Genomic DNA, 19,058 nt, shown 5'->3' with positions numbered 1-19,058 from the left:
GGATATTAAAGGATATGAATCAATAGCCAGATGAAGAGATACATAGGGCGAAGTCCTTAACAAAGGAGCTTCTGTTCTTGTGAAGCTTGGGATACGGCACGGTGGCACATGGAAGTGTTCTGGTTCCCCAACATGGAAGCTCTCCAAAAAAGGGCTGGGTTTTTATAGAGGCTTCATTGCGTAGTCATGATTGACTAAGTCATTGGCCATTGGCAATTGATTCAACCTCAAGCCCCTCTCCCTTCCCCAGAAATCATGGGGTGGGACTGAAATTCAGTTCCAATCCTCTATCACAGGGCTGGTTCTTCCGGCAACCAGCCCCACTTTTGAGTGGGGTCCAAAAGTGACCTTCATTAACATAAACAAGACACCCATTTCACCTTTATGGTCCTGAAGCCTTTTCAAAAACTGAGGACAAGAGATCAAATATTTAACAAAGGATGTTTCCACTGCTCTTATGCTCAGGAAACTACAAGAGTTTTGGGAACTGTGAGCCAGGAACTGTGGATGAAGACCAAATATGTCTGAGAAATATATATTCTCATTTGGTCTTCATCCAGAAGTCCAAAATATGTTTCTCATTATCGCAACTACCTTGGTTACCATGGCCCTAGATGATGAGTGTTGACCACAGTGCCAAAACTGGAGCTCAGTCTCCAGGGTGGCCCTCTCTCTCTAATCTGTGAGAAATGTGGCCTCTTCATTCCCCAAGGAGAAAGGAAGAAGTGAGAAGGTCCCGAAAGAAGAGCACCAAGAGAGAATATGATAAAGGGCATTGAAGATACACACTTTGTTGTCGTCGCAATTTCGCTTCATGCTGGCCCTCATGTCTTGAATGAGTCCTTGAAGTCGATAATGAAAGCATTTTCATTCCTCATGTGTACATGCAGTTGTTACTATTGGTTTGCTTCCTGGGGAGGCCAGATGTTGTCAAGGCACTGATTTGATTTTCACCTACATAGTGCAAACAAACTTTTCATTGAGTTATTAGTTCAGGAATCATATACCATTGTGACATTAAATAGTAAAGTCAGGCTTATCTCTTTCTTTAAGGAAAGCCATATTCTAAATCCTAGACATGATTAAGGGGAAAAATAAACTTGGAATGCATCAATAAATAACAGCAGACTTCTTTCTAAAATCTATTTCAGAGAATTTCCATCCTGTTTGGGATGACATAATCATCTAGACCCTCTCAAACTTTGCATTTGGTAGGATGAAGTATGGTCGGCTATCAACACTGCTTTCCTCTACAGTCAGTAATGCTGTTAAGGAGCCTACTTAAACAAGTTCTGTAGCCAGCACTCTGACATTGCAGAGAAAGTAGTCTTGAGTGCGCAGAAAACCAGGTGTTCTTTTCCTTGACTCCAAGACCTTGGTATTCAAATGATAAGTGATTGAAGATACTTCCTGAATAATTTATAGAGTTTCATAGGAAAGACATAAATTTCATTCAGGTTTACTGTGAGAATCTTCATTGTGGAGCCATTCATGTTTTTCTCAATTGAGATACAATACTCAGGAAATTAAGGTCAGAAAGTTGTGTCTATGTGGTCCTGTCCCAGGGACCAAATCCATGGGTTTCTCCTAACATTCTTACACCATATAAATAAGATTTAAATGAGCATCAAGAACAGCCTTTGAAATAGAGCATAAATGTTTTTAAAATGAGAAAATTGCATTCAGAGAAGGCTAGAGATAATACTGAAGCGTGATTCAGGATTGGGGTGGGGCCATCATAGGAGGACAGTCTCATCCCTGTGTCTTGGTGATGAGGTTTTAGACTCCCTATTTTATCAGTGAGGCTAAGGTCTTCTCTTAACACAAGCTGAGGGCTGCCTCCTGGAGTTGACTGCCACTTGCTGCTTCAGAAGGAGTGTCTGCTTTGCCGGACACAGACCTGGGTTAAGACCAGGGTTAGGAACACAGCCACAGGCTGTGCCAGAAACAGATGGACAAGAGCCCCAGCCTCATTAACCACGCACTTACACCTTGGCTTACCATCCTTCTTCCGTGCAGTTAGCAGAGGCCAGGCTAACTGAGGCAGCCAACACATGCTGCCAGTTACCTCCAGAGCCTCTCAGAAGTCAAGAGACTTTGAGGTTCTCAGTATATGTAGAAATGAAGAAATGACTAAACAGGATTACAAAAATTTTGGTATATTTTTAATATTTACATTTAACAAATTGCTGATTTTAAAGCACACCCAAAATACTCATAAAAAATGGTAATTACAGGATTTATGAAACTCTTAAATCCTAGTGTACTATGAATGGTGTGGTCCAAATAACGGGTTGCAAGTTTAAAGTGGTCTGATGGGTACCGTCTTCTTTTGGTCCTCACAGTGTAACTCCAGACCCTCATGACTGGGAAGCCCAGGCCAGATGGCTCCCTCTGTCCCCCTGTGAAGGATACTGTTTACCTCTCCCAAATGTTCCTAATTGGAAATCTTTCCTTAACCATAAGCCTATCACACCACCTGCTCCAACTTACCGTGATATTATAAAGGAGGCGAAAAGACAATTTGCAAAGAACCAAAAGGATTTGAGGATGTAAGTTGATGCCATACTATTGTTAAATATAAAATCGTAGACTCTTTTAGAACTGGAAGTGATTGTAAAAATCATCCACACCAATCTCCATGTTTTACTGATGAGGAGAGTCGCTTCTGAGCATATTATGGTCTTGGAGATTCATTTCAGGTAAGTGTCAAGGATGTATGTTGTAAGCACGGAGCCATGGCAAGTGTCAGGGATTGAAGGAAGGAAGGAAGCTTTGCTTTGGAGTGGTTGGGGGTGCATCCCACTATGGAGAGGCCAGGAGAGAGCTCCAGGGAATAGAAATTGAAGTATTATCCATTTACAAAGATGAGTCCTGAAAGAAGAACAGAAAGGTTGTTTGCAGTAGAAGGAGCTCCCTGGACCTGGAGTGGTAGTGAGGAAAGCAAGGCAGGGAGGTCTTTTCCAAAATGTTTTCTTGGGAAAACATTTTCAGTTGTTTGTGCTTAATTAAAATGATTACTCGTACCCAGTATGGTATTCTCATGTGCCAGAAAGCTAGAAATGGCTTAATGAGAAGATATCCATCAATTCTTATGACAACAAATTGGTAGAGTCCAGTTCTTCTGTCCTTGATATCAAGGTCACTGCCTAGAGGCTCTATTGCTTTAAAGGGAAGACAGGATGGGTATCGTCCCCTTTGGGTACCTGATGCTGTTCAGGAAACACAGCAAAGAGAGATAAATGGAAGAGCAGCCAGCTAGGTCCTATCCAGCAGGCAGAACAAAAGTTTGAGCCTCTGCTTTCCGGGGTGCCCTTTCTTTCCCACCCGCCCACGTTTCACCAATGCAAGTGTGCAAGTGCATGCATGTGCACACACACACACGCACACACACAGCCCTTTGATTTCCTGTGCTCAGTGGGAGGAACAGGGATGGACACCTTGTAAGAGGGCCCCTGTGGAAGCAGCAAGGTGGAGTCCAGGCCATCCTCAGGTGTCAAGGGTGATGTCTTTGGCACGTGTTCATAAGAGGGTATGTGCTGGGGGATTCCTCACACCAAGTAGTGCAGAGGGAGGGGTCGCTGAAGAATTCGTTTGTAAAGGATTTTCAGTGAGATGTGGAAGTCAGCAAATTGTTTGTTTATTCTTTCCCAATTAGAAATGCCTGCTTTATTTTAAAACTTAACCACAAACTTTGATTTTATAGGGAAAAGCACAGAATTAGTGAAGAAATAAAACTCCTAAGACAGCGGCAGGAAAGAATTGACAAGGAGCTTGACAGGTTTGTTTCTTATTCAACTTTGTAGTGCTTAAAAACGTTTTAATTGAACAAATATGTTACATAAAACCACAATGGGTTTATTATGTAAAAATACATCAACTCGAATATCTGCAAAGAGGGGTTCTACTTGCCAGTTCATCTGGAGGAACACTTCAGCTTCCCTTATCCACGTAATCACCCCTGCTAATTTAATTAATTGTTAAACATTATCATCTTCGTTTACTCCACCAGACATAAGACTTAAGCTGAAGTCCTTTTAAAAATATTACTTGAATGAGCAATTGGTGACAAAAATCATGATTCCTGGATTCCTGCCCTCAATGTACCTACGAAAGTCTAGTAGGCACCCTCCCCTTTGGCCTTTGCCATCTCTCTCTTTCCCCTGCCAGCCCCTTTATATTTTTCACTCCAATGACACTCCTTAAAGTCCGCGCTGGAGCCTGGGGAGGGGACTCAGTTAAAGGAAAACGGTATGACCCATCTCCCTAAAGAGGATGCTTCAGTGCTGGGATGCACTGTCGCACGGTGGTTGGAACCAAGGGCTCGAGTCACACTGCTTCGGTCTGAATCCTCTATTTATACGCTAGCTGTATGACTGTGGGCAGGTTACTTAACCTATCTGAGCCTGTTTCCTCATTTATAATGTAGGATAAGAGTTGGACCTACTTCAGGAGATTGTTGTAAGTGTAATGGAATTAATATATGTAAAGTGCTGGCAAATGCCCAGCATGTTAAACTCTTCATAACTGTTGGCTCTTAGTTGATTTCAGTATAAAAACAAATAGTTTAATTATGGATTTTCTTTATTTCATGCTTAGACTCCAAACAAAAGCTACCAAGAAACCTCATGAAGCTAAGGATGACTTTGAGAAGTTCCTACATAAAGTGGTATGCTTCTGTTTTTGAAAATAATTGAGAATTCTCTCTTTAGCTTCTCTTATACAGACTGGACAATATTTAACAAGCAATATGTGGTCTCACATCCAAGTTACAGTGGCAGGATAGAGTACATTCTTGTTATTTAATCATCCACATGCACATTGAGGATAATCTCTGTTTTACATATTAGTGACCGCCTCGTGCCCACTTATCCCCATCCCTTGCTTCTGACCAGGGGCAGTTTATACAACCAAAAACCTCCAAATGCAGTCAGAATTTCAAAGTAATAGAAAATTATTGATGTTTTATTTTCTATTAATAATTCAGCAAAAATATATTGGATTCCTACAAATGTGTTAGATGAATGGTCCCTGCCCACAACTAACAGAAACACACGACAGAAATGATAAGACTCTAAACAGGACTCAGGTGTGAAAAAGAAAAGGCAAGCGACTGCTCCATTTTTCCCGGGTTTTTTTATCCCCTCCTCTTCTGCTCCTCCTCAACTTCTGGGCAGTCCTGTAAATCTGAAGGGCCTTCTTCCCTTCCAACAGGCTAGAACATGTAGAGAATAGTGTACAGAAATCTGGAGGTTGGACAATCTGAGGTCAGAAATAGGATGAAGCTTTTTATTGTCAGCATGTCAGCCTTCCACTCAAAAATCTAGAGCAATCCTCACTGGCTACTGGTGTTATGCCAAAAACAGAGATCAAACAATCTAATCAAATTCCTATATGAGCCAGAAAGATGATAGAAGGGAGTAAAACACCTGGGTGTTTAATATTAAATGAATAGGACTCTACTTCCACAAAAAGAATCCTTTCTCCCATTCTTCTCGTCTCTTTTTCCTACTATTTCTAGAGACATGGACACAGAGAAACATTTATTTCATATAAGAAAATAACTGTACAGGTGTGCTGGTGGAGGACAAGTGGCCTCGGCCAGTCGATGGCAAATGGCCTGAGTGTCAGGGAAACCACAAGGAGGTGTGGAAACTGCTGCACCCTGGACAGCCCATGCCTCCTCTGCACCAGGCAGCCCCTCCCTCCCTGCAGGAACAGAGGCCAGAGTGTTATCAGATCTTCCACCATCAGGAATCCAGATTCTTCTGTAAAACCTCCTGATTTGGACCTCAAGTTTTTAAACACTATGAAGACCAAACTAAATATACCTACAGATCAGATGAGGTCTGTGGGCTGCTGGTTTGCAGCCCCTGTTTAAATGCTGCCTGGGTTTGGAGCTCTTCAAAAGCTGTCTCCAGCCAGTATAGCCAATCTTGTTCTCCACTATCTCCCAAGGCAAAGCCCTCACTCCCACTGAGCCTTCTGAACATATCTACTTACTCATACTCATCCACTTTGCTCATCTGGACTCCTACTCCCCAGCTTCCAAATTCTACTTATCCTTCCGGGCCCCCTGCTCAAATTCCATCTTCTGTGTGAGGCTTGTTCCAGGGGCCCTAGTTCCATCCTTTCCAGACAAGTTTGATATCTCTCATAATTTCTAGAATAACACTTGGTGATGGTTTGGTTGAAAAATAGTTTTTTTCTTCAAGTCAGTTATGAAGACAAGTATGGACTTCACACTGGAAATTTTTACTCACCTATTGCAAAAAAGGAATCTTGTAGTAAAAAACTTAAATAGAATAGCAAAGCCATGGCAAGTGACTTTCTGATTTTTACAGTGATCCAGGTATCTTTAAAGAATTATGTACCAACTACAAATCTTCTGTGGAAAATGGCAGGTATTAAAAAACAAACCATTATAATTTTAAATCAATTCAGAGTTTGGATTATTGGGTTTAAAAAACTCAAAATTCTTTCAACAAATTTGACTTAAATTTTCTCAAAGGTTTACCTTTCTGCTATGAATGAAAATGTACCAGAGGTTTATTTTAGAACAGAGTAATGGATTTCCTAGTACTTTACATATAACTATCGTCCTTGGAGAAATTTTACAACCAGCTTTGCTTCAGCCTCTCTGAAACTGAGATACAAGATGATGATGTCCAATCTTTGAGTTGGACATTAATGAGCAAAAATAATCATAGAAAATTGTGATAATTTTCTGGATAATTCATGCCATAAGACCACTGCTGTCTCAATTATCTGATTGGATCAGTCAAATGCTTTTTGGTCTGAATTTTCATGTAATTCAGGAAGGCCCTCCTGTAGTTTATCCATGGAGAAAGCCATCACTGCATGGCCAAACATTTCTTCCCACTTTTGATAATTGCTTATAGGCACCCACCAACACCACTACCCAATCCCAGAGCCCACTCCAAGCTTTCTCATACTCTTACCCACATAACTGCACACTGCCTTGTGCTGGTCCACATATACAAACAAGCCTTGCTAGACACACAACAAAGGGACGCAAGGCATAGGTGGGGTTTCCCAAAACAGTTAAGTATGCCTCTTGGATTAAAGAGGCATTTGAGAAAAGGTAGGATAGGGTAGGAAGAAATTAAATTCCATGAACAATTTGAATTATCTGAATTATCATCCAGATAATTCTCTATTTCAATGTGAATAGAGATAAAAACTTAAAGTGTCTTTCATCTAAGTTTCTCTATTAAGTGAGAGAGAGCTCAGGACCAAAAGAATTGAAAGTGATTGTTAAGTGATATAACATGGTTAAAAAAAGTTAAATGAGCCTGGGATGTTCTTCCTAAATCCTTCTTTTGCCCTACAGCCCCCTAGACCACCCCCCGCAAAATTAAGTGATCCTTCTCATCTTGATAATTGGGGGATTCTGACATTTAAGTATACGATGTCCAGGAAAATCTGTGAATACTTAATAATGTGTTATTTTAATAGCGTCCTGAAGCTCAAATTGAGAGAGAATTTCTGGCATCACTATCATCATCATCAACAACAACAGAAAACTGCAACTTGGAGGAAGAGGAAAGTCAAGAAAAACCAGAAATCAACTTTATTTAAGACCATTGCTTACAATTCGATTGTATCAGTTTAATTGTAGCACTATGTTTAACTCCAGTTCAATCCATGAGGTCAGAATTGAGTGTCTTTTACCATTCATCTTTAAAAATCTTGAAATCAATAAATCTCAGAAAATCATCCTTAAGAGATGTGTCCAAGCATAATTTTAGCTGTTATTTGTAGAAAACATATTTTAATATGGAAAAATAATCATTATGATGCATAGAGGGCTTTCAACTGTTTCTTTGGAAATGTATCTTGATAATAGCAACCGTTCATCATAATACAAAACAGAAAGAGGATTAATTTACTGTGGCATAAGAAGTCCTGCCAGTTCCTAAATACCCTAAATAGTTTCTCTGAGATTTTTTACATTGTTTAGGCCTCAAGGAAAACCAAAGCCCCACCTCCAGGTTTGGTAGCAAACAAACTCTGCTTCTCTGGCGCTAAGCTCCGGTCGCTCCTCTGGTAATAAGCTTCATGCACATTTGCTAGGAAGCTGGGCAGCTTGTCCGCAGGTACTATTGACACGGTGCAGCCTCCCCATCCTGCTCCAGTAAGTCGTGACCCTTGAGCCCCAAACTTCCTAAAACAATGAGAAAAATCAAAATTAGAACCTGTAAATGAAAATGAGAGTGATTTGCCTGGTCCTTATAGAACACGTAGCCTACCCAAGTTCTAAGAAGAGAAGATGTGTGTTTTTAGTATGCAGGGATTTTTTTGGTGTTGTCAAACATTTTAGGACATTAAGAAATTTATACTGTTTTGGAAGGTGATTTGAAATGTAATTGTATCTAAAAGTAACCCCTGCTTTTGGCTCTAAGTAGTAAAAGTTAGCAGTACTCCTGTTTCGTGAGGGCTGGCAATAGCCCACTGTAGTCTTGATTCCATAAAGTCACCGCTTGAAGAGTTGTGTAGCAAGCCTACAGGTGATCAGGAAGAGGGAGGAAAAAGAAAACAGGCAGTGGACATGATCGACATTATGAATCAGAAGGTCGCTCCAAATGAGCGCAAATCAGAATTTAAAATGCACAGTCTTATACAGGCGAGGGCTTCCTCTGGTGGCTGTGTAAGCTGCATTCTTAGGGCATGGCTATTTCACGTGAGAGAATCAGTCTCCATTATAGAGAGTCTAGATTTCTGCTGAATGAATTTATCTACAAAGAACACCTTATTAAACTCTAGGTCAGTTTGTCCCTTTAAGCTCTCCTGGGAAATTATGCAGATCTTCCCACAAAGAGGATGGTGGCCTCTACAGGGCCATACCCATCTTCTGTGAGTGTGTGGGAGCTGGTCTGACAACTGGACTCAGAATTTACCATCAGACAAAATATGTCTGATTGGGATGGAAATTACCATATAAACCACCACACAGCAAGAGGTAATTTTAGTCACCATCAATCAGGCACAGTTTCAAACCTAAGATTTGTACCCGAGTGAAAGGCCCTCGTAGAATCCAAGGATCCCTCATCTTGAGAAGGTGCAATTTATCCTGACAATAAGAGTGAACATGTATTTCCAATTCTTCCTAATGAAATTTACTCCAGATTCACAGCAGATTAAAAACTCCATAATTAACTTAGCACAATTTTGTCCCTTTTTTCCATCTAAATGCGCTACTTTACTTCCTGGAAAATGTCAATAGACTATTACCCCTATTCTAGGACATCAGAATTATTGCACACCAGTAATTCATTTTCCCTTCAACGATTTTCTCAATTGACTTCTTTTTATCATCTGTTTTATTCATTAAAATATGCTTTTCAAATGAAAATAGATGTTTAAGGAGAAAACAAAAATGCTTGCAAATAAGCAAAGATTACTCATCTCCTCCTGTCCTGCAAACCTTCCGCTTATAGCCCAGTCGCTGAACTGAGCCCAGGCTCCTATCATCCAGGCTGAAAAGTTTCTCTGCCCGTGGGATTCTAGGATTATTCTGAGCTCCTAGCCTGGCAAAAGGCCAGTTTGCAATTTGGTGACTTGAAAAAAAAAGTTGTCACATGCAGTCACATCAAACTCTCTCTCCCTGTGGAAAAGAGAAAAACTGAGGTGTCCATGAATTATCTCTGGGAGCCCCTAAAATCTGGGCATCAAAGCCAACCATGGCATGGTCTAGAGAAAAGCAGTGCGCCCTCTTACTTGATTTTCTAAGACCAAACCATGCCATTTTGCTGAACTGAAGTCAACCAGGTCTTTTATGGTCTTCAATGGACTTCTAGGCATATTTTCTTACACTTTCTCATTTTGAACAGTTTTTGAAAGCTGTGGTTTCAAAACTCAACCTAAAGCAAACTAAGAGTGTTGTTTCTAATTGGCTGCAAAACCCACGGGAATTGTGCCACAGGGCCTATTTTCCTGAGCATCCTGCTGGTTTCCAGAGAGCAGAAGCTAGAAGTCTTACCAGGTAAATACATTCCCTTCTGAGTCTCCAGAGCAGCTCTGTCACCACCCTGCCTGCTGCAGATGAAAATGGACTGGATTGCATCAACCACATGGTCTGAAATCATCAGGGTTCAAATTTCCCAAAGAGAGAATGATAAGTGCTATCATAAATAGCGTTCTGCCCCTGAGTAAATGGCACTTGTGATCACAAATCAGGGGGCTGCCCCAGCAGCTTGTCAGCAGTCTGCCCAGCTATACACGCTCACAGGCAGAAAGGTCCTGTCCGCAGTGGTCCCACTGGTGCTTAAGATGCCATTTGGCATCTGCCATAGAAAATCCAAGAGCAATCCAAATATTAGGAGACCAATATAAGCTTTAAATTAAGAAAGAAAAGTAGGTGAGTCAAGGGTGTTTAGTGAACTTTCCACATCTGCATTTTTTCCTGGGAGAACGGTCAGACATTAAAAGTATAACTCTTGAGCTATTGCGCATCAGAGAGGCAAGATGAGTTACGAAAACCAAAACCCTTAAGTTCCCCAAATGCCACTTTGATGACTGTGGTGACTGGATTGGGAATAATATGCAAGGGTTGGTCAAAACAACAAAAGCAAGCTCTGCCTTAAAAAGCATGATCTACAAAAAAAAGGCTCCGGCAGATGAGAGATGGGGATTATAAAGAATGTCCCCTTTGATCCTTTATCACTGAAAATTGTATCCATGTAACTAACTTTCCAGGCCTCCAATAGAGCCTGACTAAAATTTCCTACTTTTAAATGAACTGATATGACCATACAGCACTTACTAAGGTAAAAGGCACAGGACAATGGCGTGTGGGGCGGGGCATCCAGGAAGACGCAACTTTCCCACAAGCTACAAAGAGGGAAAGCAAAGAGTTGGGCCTTTTGTTTCAATTCAATTTTGTTTATTTCAAAATAAGTAAATATTTTAATATTTACAAATGGATATTAAATGAATTAATGCAGCAAATCTTGAATGTAGGGACAGGTTATATCTATCTCTCTAATCCTAGCCCAGCGTAATTCTAGGCATTTGCTTGGTTCTGATAAATGGCTGCTGGATTATTATATTTGTTTTAAAATATCAAAGTACATACTCAGGCTGTTTTTTTTAATTAAATTAATATTAGAAAACTTCAATTACTTGAAACAAAGTTTAATAATGAAGGAAAAAGATGCAGCTTACCCAATTAAAAAATATCTCTTTTAAATGAACAAAAGGTAAATTTTAAGAAATGGCTAAATTTTAAAATATAATTTACTGAGGAAGATAAAACACTTTTGAAACCAAGTCAATTACATGTGAGACAGCTCACATATATATTATATATAAATATAAGCAGTCAGTAATATATTCTTTATCTGGAAAGACTTCTAGCTTCTGCTCTGAAGACTAGAATTTTCTGACTAGAATCTCAGGAAAACAGAACTTCCAGAACAATTTCTATGATTTTTACAGCCAGGTTAGAAACACTTTCAGATTACTTTAGATTCAAGAACCAAAGACTTCAAATACTGTTCAAATGAGAAAGTATAAGAAAATATTACTACAAGTCTATTTTAGAAAGGTAAGCCACTTAACTCCATTGAAGACCAGCTGGTTTGGTCCCAGCAAATGGCATATATGTATATATTTTTTGGGAGGGGGCCAATAAGTGGAAGACAGAGGCCAAAAGAGAAGGGAGTCCCCAAGGGCAGCTGAAATGGCCCTCTCCCTTCCTCTTGGCAAAGTTTGCAGACCAGCACTTCAGATCATGGGGGAAGAGCACACACACACACATTTGCACTTCATTCTTCCCCATTCTGACCTGGTCAGGCAAATGGGTGCAAGAGGCTGAGGAGCATGGAAAGACTATGGAAAGACTTCTGACGAAGACAATGAATTAACTTTTGTAACCTTTGTTGGTCTCTTAAAGTTTGTCATTCATCTTTCTTAATATCTTGGGCAATAATGCGGCAATGAGTCCTCTCTAATTTCAGCAAGTGTCAAGCAGAAATAAAAGGCATTGACTATTTTTTCTTAAGTATACCCAGGGAAACCAATAACGAATGAGCTGTCTCACATACAATTGACTTCATTTCAAATTGTTTTGTGTTCCTCAGTAAATCTAACTTTGAAATCTAGCCATTTCTTAAAATTTATATTTTGTTCATTTAAAAGACTTATTTTATAATTGGGCAAGCTTCATCTTTTTCCTTCATTATTATACTTTATTTCACATAATTAAGGTTTTCTAACATTAACTTCATAAAAATTAAACAGCCTAATTGCATAAGTGTAGTTTCCTTCTCCCTTCCTGGCCCTTTCTTTGGATTCTAAACTGATTTTCTCTTAAAGAACAGTAAAAGGCTCAACTGAAAAGACAGCAAGCATTGGTGATCTCTTCTATCCCTTTCCCCCCCTCTTCTCTCCACTTGGGTCATAAGTAGCTTCCAATACGTTGTCTTACAGGTTAGCTACCTAGAGAAGCCTGTTGAATATGGTCTAGCTCAGCTCACATTAAGATTTTAGCTTGTACGTAGTGCCCTGAGTGTTCTCTGGGCATCGGAATCCTTCATTCACTCAATCAGTGAGTTGTCTTTTCACACAAATAGCTTCCAAGCAGGCCTTCAGGAAGACTACAGGAATTTTAAAGAGCCACAAGTGGACCAGGACCAAGGTAATCGAAAGATTGCTTTTGGCAGTGCTCCTCCCTGAACCCGTTTCAGCTCCCCTCCTCCCTCTTCTGGTCTCCCAAAGGCAACCAGCCTTCTCAGGCTACCCAGTCTTAATCACACCTTCCTTATTGGTGTTAATATTTTTAAGTGGGACAGGGAAGTTTGGAGGTGGTGATTCTTAAAACCATATTCTACCAGAGGTTGAGCTCATGGCACCAGCGGCCCAGCAGGCCTTGCCAGGGCCCTTCCCAGCACATCCAACACTTGCTCTGCCAGGCCCAGTGATATAGTTATAAAGCTTCAGAAGGAACGAGGGCTTAAAAGTGTCACCATTTTTTGTTTGAACCTTTCCCCACATTTACCATTTACTTCTCTTCTACTATCTGTCTTTCTCTCCCCAGTTTTTAGCCATTCCACATTACCACTATCTTTTTGCATTCTTCTGTGTTCCTGCCTCTTCTCTCATACGTCCACTCAAAAGAAAGTGCCAGAGTTTAAACTACAATTTCACATGGGACCCCAAGACCCTCTTGAAAAGCATTTGTTGACTAAAGGAAGGAATGGCACCAATAATGCATCTACTTAATTTCCCCAGGCCATCCTCCTCTGAGGTTGCTCTGCCACTTAGGAGCTTTTAGTAACTAGCAACTGACTGGAATATTTGGAGAATATCTTCTGTTGGTCATAGTGACAGCAAAGAAAAAACTGATTATATAAGAAGCTTAAGGACCAGACTAGTATTCTGGCCAACACTTTCACATGCCAAAAGATAATCTTTCAATATGGGAAATATGGTCTCTATATGGCCATGGAATAAGTAGAAATCAATTTTGATACTTAGCAATTGGCTTTCCAAACAAAAGCTACCATAAAAGAGGGAATAAGTTCCCCCTACTAAACACAACTGAATTTTCCTCACAAAAATAAGCAGCAGATGAAAATGGGCTACACAGAAACACTTTAGCTGCCATTAAGAAAGGCTAGGCCAGCATCCTAGTAGCATGCTCTGCTTCGGCAGCCTGGGTTCAGCTCCTGGGTGCTGACCTACATGTCAGCGGCCGTGCTGTGGCAGCAGCTCACGTACAAAAAATAGGAAGATCAGCAATGGATGTTAGCTCAGGTGAATCTTCCTCAGCCAAAAAAAAAAAAGAGTTTCCAAAAACAAAAAATAAATAAATAAAAGGTGCTCTCCCAAACCCTTTTAAGGCACAGCCACTAAATCTTTCACTAGACCCACATTTTAAAAAATATATAGACCTATAGACAGCTAGGATATAAAGAGACCCTGGAGATCATAAAGCAAGGCAACAGTCCCACATCGCAGAGCTCAGAATGAAGAGGCAGAGCTAGAACTCAACCCTCCTCACTTCCAGCCCCGTTTCCATCCTACTCCACATACTGCCTGCCTGCTCAGTATGGCTTCGCTCCATGTTCAAATCCTGCAAACTATGACAACTAAAGCCTTCATCCTTAAAGCTAGGGAAAGAAAATAGGTAAAAGCTGACCCACATTCAAATGTTATCACATCTCAGGATAGCCCAAGGGGAGAGGGACAGGTGTGGCAAACAACACTGGATCGGGAGCTAGGCTTTCCTACTGACTCATGATGTTAACTTGTTCAAATCACTTACCTCTTAGTGCCTTCTGGGAGCTCTAAGACCTCTTCCTGCTCCCATATCTTATGGTACTATAAGATAAGGGTGACCCAGAAATGTGAAGTCTGGATTCCAAAAATGTGGCTTTAACAGAAACAGGGAAATTTTCTCAGACCAAAAACCCAGGATTCATCTTGATTCCTCTCTTTCACCCACACAGCAATTGCCTTGAATCTTCCTTCAAGGCATATCTGGCATAGAATCATTCAGCACTTCCATTGCCACCTTTCTCTGCCCAAAGCCAGAGTCCTTCCAATGGCCTATGGAGCCCATGAGGTGTGGCTCTCCACCACTTCTCTGACTTCATCACCTACTACTCTTTCCCTCCTTTACTGCCCTTCAGCCACACTGGTCTTCTTGCTGTTCCTCATACGCAACAGCCACATACCCACTTCAAGGCCTATCCACTTGCTGCTCTCATTTCTTCACTTCCATCAAGGCTCTGTTCAAGTACCACTTCCTCAGAGAGGCCTTCTTCAACCACTCCATATAAAGATTACCCACACAACCCTGGTACTCTCTATCCCCTCTATTTTTTTTTTCATAGCATTTATCACCACCACTCAACTTATTTTTAATTGTCATTTCCCTCTTTCCCCATGAGTATGTAAGTTCCCTAAGAGCAAGAGCTAGTTGACCATCCCAGGAAAAGAGAGTTCATTTGAGAATGCCAGGATGTTGGCAAATGCCCCTGAGGTGCTTTTTAGGTGGGATTCAAACTATCCCACTACCTTCCAGGCAGACATTTCTTCCTATTTCTGCACAAACCATCCCACTTCCTTTATTTCTAGAACTGAACAATATTTGTCGCTTTCATTCACTGGGCCCTTGATATTTTCAGAAAAGAGCACTTATAATGAAACAAGCTCTGGAACGATTTTGGGAATTAGTGAGCAGACACCAACAGCAGCAGAGTAATTCTTGTGAATGCTGTGTTCAAGTCTCTCGACAAGTTGGGTTACACATGCCATTTGTGATCATTGGGCTTACTTGATTGAAACTTTTCAGGCCGAGAGTGTGGCCATGAGTGAGGCAAGCCACAGGCGCCAAGTGGTCAGTTACGTTTTCATGACTAAGTGCAGGCAGAGCTGTATTTCCTTCTCACAGGGGAAATAACATGTGGCCGTTAGAGAGCTCTCCCATTTCCCTTTCAGTTATCCCAGGGTCAGTGAGACTCCTTCTGGGTAAAGGGACCATTCCACTCTATAAGCCCCATTCTTTAGCAATCATAAGGAAGCTGTTCTCAGGCTTTGTGAAAGAGTTTCCTTCTTACATTTGTGTCTCAACTGACCGTTTAGCCACTGGGCTTTCTTCTGTCCTTAGTCCCCAAAATTGCCTAACCTAAACGCAGAAGACAGGAAATGCTGGCTCTGAGTAATTCCTTCAGCAGCCTGCCCTCATCCACTGCTCTGAGGCTGGAGGCCCTCTTTTCGTTTTCTCCCTTCTTTTGAATAAAACTAGTAAACTTAGGACACCAAACAGGAGATGCTGGCACAGCCACAGTGTAGTGGACACCGTTGATTAAAACATCATGAGGAAGTAACAACAGGGTCCATGTCTGAGAAGAGCTCCCTGAAATGCCAGATCATCCAAAGATGGAAAAGTCTTCCTCAGGATATTGCGAAGAACTGACTCTAAACCTGGAGCCTCATAAAGCCATGGAGTCAGGTCTCCAGTCTTTCATCCTACAGATATTCAGGACAGAACAAGTTCAGCTCTATATCATAGCCAACCCCTTCTATAGGAAGTAGGGAGGGATCTTCTTTCACTTACAAGATTATTAAAATGTTGCTTTTTTTTCTTTAAATAGGTTCTTTAGCAGCATCCCCCAGCCCCCGCCATGGTGCTCTCTCAGCCTCACCGACAGATGTCCACCAGCTGGTCCAGCTCGGGGCAGCTACACTCGTACATATCCCGGCAGCTCACATGGCTCTGGTTCATTAACTCCCCCAGCAGCTGGACCATGTTGTCAGGTGCTTCTTCACATATCTTCTTAAACTGGAGCACTCGAGCAGCCTCACTGTACACGTGCTTTGCCCGCTGGTAGAGTTTGAAGATGAGCACTTAGGATGGAAGGGGATAGGGAGCAAGGTTAGAAATGGTTACTGGACAGCCCAGTGCAAAGAGAAACCCAGTTACTGAGGACTTCTATTTCTGTCTTCATTAACAATACCTTAGGCTTTAAATAGGTCTCTCATTCAAGAATTCTTTATAGTCTAAATTTGTCTCTTTTCAAGAGCACTTTACTTTTTTCTTGATACTGAATACAATCTTATACGTATATTTTCTTCACTTCATTAGACACACCCAGAAATGTGTGCACACGTGCATGCAAACTGACTCATCCCATAGGAAGGGAGAGGTAACATGCAATGAGCACTCCCTATGTTTCAGGCTTTTTAAAGGCACCATCTCATGTAGTTCTCAGCACAGCACAGCATAATCCCTGTTTAACAGATAAGAGAATGTGGCTCAGCAGAGTGAAGTGACATGGCTAAGTCCACACATCCAGAAGGTGGCAGAAGCAGAATAGATAGGGATGTCTGACCCCACAGCCACATTCTTCCCACTGTGATCAACAAGAAAGGACCAATGAAAATGCTTATGCTGGCAATTCCATTTCTAAAAATGTCTCCTAGAGATAAGCACAATTAATTGTGTGTATATATATGTGTGTGTGTGTGTGTGTGTGTGTGTGTGTGTATGTGTGTATATACACACACATATATGCAGTCATGCACCACATAACGATGTTTGGTCAATAACAGAGGGACTGCACATATGATGGTGGTCCCATAAGATTAATATCATATAGTCTAGGTGTGTAGTAGACTATACCATCTAGGTTCGTGTAAGTCTGCTCTATGATGTTTGCATAACAACGAAACTGCCCAGTGATGCCTTTCTCAGAATGTATCCCCATCATTAAGCGATGCATGACTGAATAAATATGCGTGTGTATGTGGATATAAATATATACTGCAGCATTATCATAGCAGAAAATAAAGAACAATCCAAATGTCTAATAACAGGAAATATTTTTTAAATTATGCTACATCCATTAAAAAATATTACTGCTATTAAAACTCAGATTCGAAGACAACTTACTACATGGGAAATTGTTCATTATTAACTGAAAAAACAGGACACAAAGCTATATGTACAATTGATACTAATTTTGCATTCAGATATACACATATTTGTGTACCTTTTAATTTCTCAAAATTATAAGAAAGCACCAAAATGTTAACAGTTATTATCTCTGTGATACACTATGGGTGATTTTATTTTCCCCTTGACACAATTCTGTACTTTCCAGATTGTCTACAATGACTCTAACTTCAGTTACAGAAACATGTCCTACTGCAGTGACTGTGTCTATACTCACACATTCCCTTGAATAACAACTGAGACCTCCTTACCATTTCTCCCATGCTGAACAGTGGCTGAGCTGGTGCAGTGGGTCTGGGAAAATTCTGGAAAATATATGGAAGGTACCTGGCCTACTGCAAAGAGCCAGGGCTGAGAATCAAAAGGTCTGTCATTTCTTCTCAGCTCTGTAACAAGTAACTGACCCAAGTTGCTACCTCTATAGGTCTTTATTTCTCCATCTCTAAAATGAAGTTGAGAATTACTTCCTTCCAGCTCTAACATTTTATGATTCTATGAAGAACTTCCACCAAGCATCCCCCCATATTGTTATATTTGTAAAGAGGGTAGAAACTGTGATTTACCTTCTGTTTGCACCCCCAGTTCTACCCTCTGCCCTTCTCCACCCCGCTATCTGCCCCGGAGGCTCACCTGTATGGATTACACCAAGGTGTTGCCTTGCCATCTAGATTGGAGAGAGGGAGAAGATCAGCAAGAGATGCGAGGGAAGAGAGTGAGGTCAGATGATTTATTCCCCAGCTCCCTCCTTGAAGAGCTACCTGGAGCTGGCTCTGTCCCTCCACTGAAGGACACTGAATCTCCTTTCAAGGTGGCCTTTTCTGCATGTCACCGTCCTCCAGGGTCTGCCTCCTGGTTCCTCTCTCCTACTTTTTCAGAAGTGCTTTTAAATTCCACTTAGGAACCGATAATTTTATTAAAGTTTCAGGTTACAATTTTCCCCCCTTCACAGCACTGTCCTCCTTACTCTTGGAGATGGATAAAAAGGCTGCCAAGGCTAGAGGAAGTGAATAGCCGTTCTTAGGATTTCCGTAAAAGTTTAGTAATTATAAGGGTGGGGTTAACTTTCCTATAAATTAATAAAGAATTGAAAGTTTTCTTTCAAAGCTTCACAACTGAGTCATATTAGGTATATTAAACTTACAGTTAACTGCTTTCATCAATGAAATGGTGCAAATTCGTGTGAATTTTCCTATTCTCTTTCAAAGAGGACCTAAATTCAGTCATCAAATCTAATTGGTTCTTCTTTCACAATGTGTCTAGTAATAATCACCGTCCCCTTCTGTTCCCTCTGTTATTATCCAAATTTACATTTTTATTCCCTTTGCCACTTGAACTATCTTGCAGTGGTCTCCAAATTGATATTCCAGTCTTAATCTCTCCTCCCTGCAACAACCTACCTTGAGGTCAGTACTGTCTGACTGAGCTCCTAACAACAAATAGCCTTACTCAAGTTACTACCGACAATCTTTCCTGCTTCCCCAGTGTCTACCATGATCCAAATTCCTGCACTCAACATGCTCGGTCCCGGTAGGAACTCTTCAGCCAAACTGACCTGGTTGTAGTTACCTAAACA

General features: G+C 41.0%; 2 protein-coding genes across 8 annotated transcripts in view; one reads left to right on the top strand and one right to left on the bottom strand.

The window, feature by feature from the left end:
- FAM227B (family with sequence similarity 227 member B) overlaps nucleotides 1-7,747 on the top strand; it is a 217,312-nt gene extending 209,565 nt beyond the window's left edge. For 4 of the 6 annotated variants that reach the window (XM_046654495.1, XM_046654496.1, XM_046654492.1 and 1 more), the window contains 4 exons: nucleotides 2,475-2,552; nucleotides 3,707-3,781; nucleotides 4,600-4,669; nucleotides 7,480-7,747. In XM_046654495.1, the coding sequence (XP_046510451.1) occupies nucleotides 2,475-2,552; nucleotides 3,707-3,781; nucleotides 4,600-4,669; nucleotides 7,480-7,602 (346 nt within the window). In that variant the 3' untranslated portion in view covers nucleotides 7,603-7,747. Of the gene's footprint in view, nucleotides 1-2,345; nucleotides 2,553-3,706; nucleotides 3,782-4,599; nucleotides 4,670-7,479 lie in introns of those variants that run through there. The other 2 variants (XR_006887609.1, XR_006887608.1) reach the window with 1 other exon arrangement.
- GALK2 (galactokinase 2) overlaps nucleotides 7,572-19,058 on the bottom strand; it is a 118,266-nt gene continuing 106,779 nt past the window's right edge. For both annotated transcript variants that reach the window (XM_046654498.1, XM_046654497.1), the window contains exons 9-10: nucleotides 16,176-16,377; nucleotides 7,572-8,188 (exon numbers count right to left, since the gene is read on the bottom strand). In XM_046654498.1, coding sequence (XP_046510454.1) covers nucleotides 7,981-8,188; nucleotides 16,176-16,377 — 410 coding nt within the window. In that variant the 3' untranslated portion in view covers nucleotides 7,572-7,980. The remainder of the gene's footprint in view (nucleotides 8,189-16,175; nucleotides 16,378-19,058) is intronic.

The sequence above is a fragment of the Equus quagga genome, chromosome 2 (genome assembly GCF_021613505.1).
Source record: "Equus quagga isolate Etosha38 chromosome 2, UCLA_HA_Equagga_1.0, whole genome shotgun sequence".
NCBI classification, from domain to species: domain Eukaryota; kingdom Metazoa; phylum Chordata; class Mammalia; order Perissodactyla; family Equidae; genus Equus; species Equus quagga.
The sequence above is the reverse complement of the archived record's forward strand: the minus strand, read 5'-3'. Positions and strand labels throughout refer to the sequence as shown.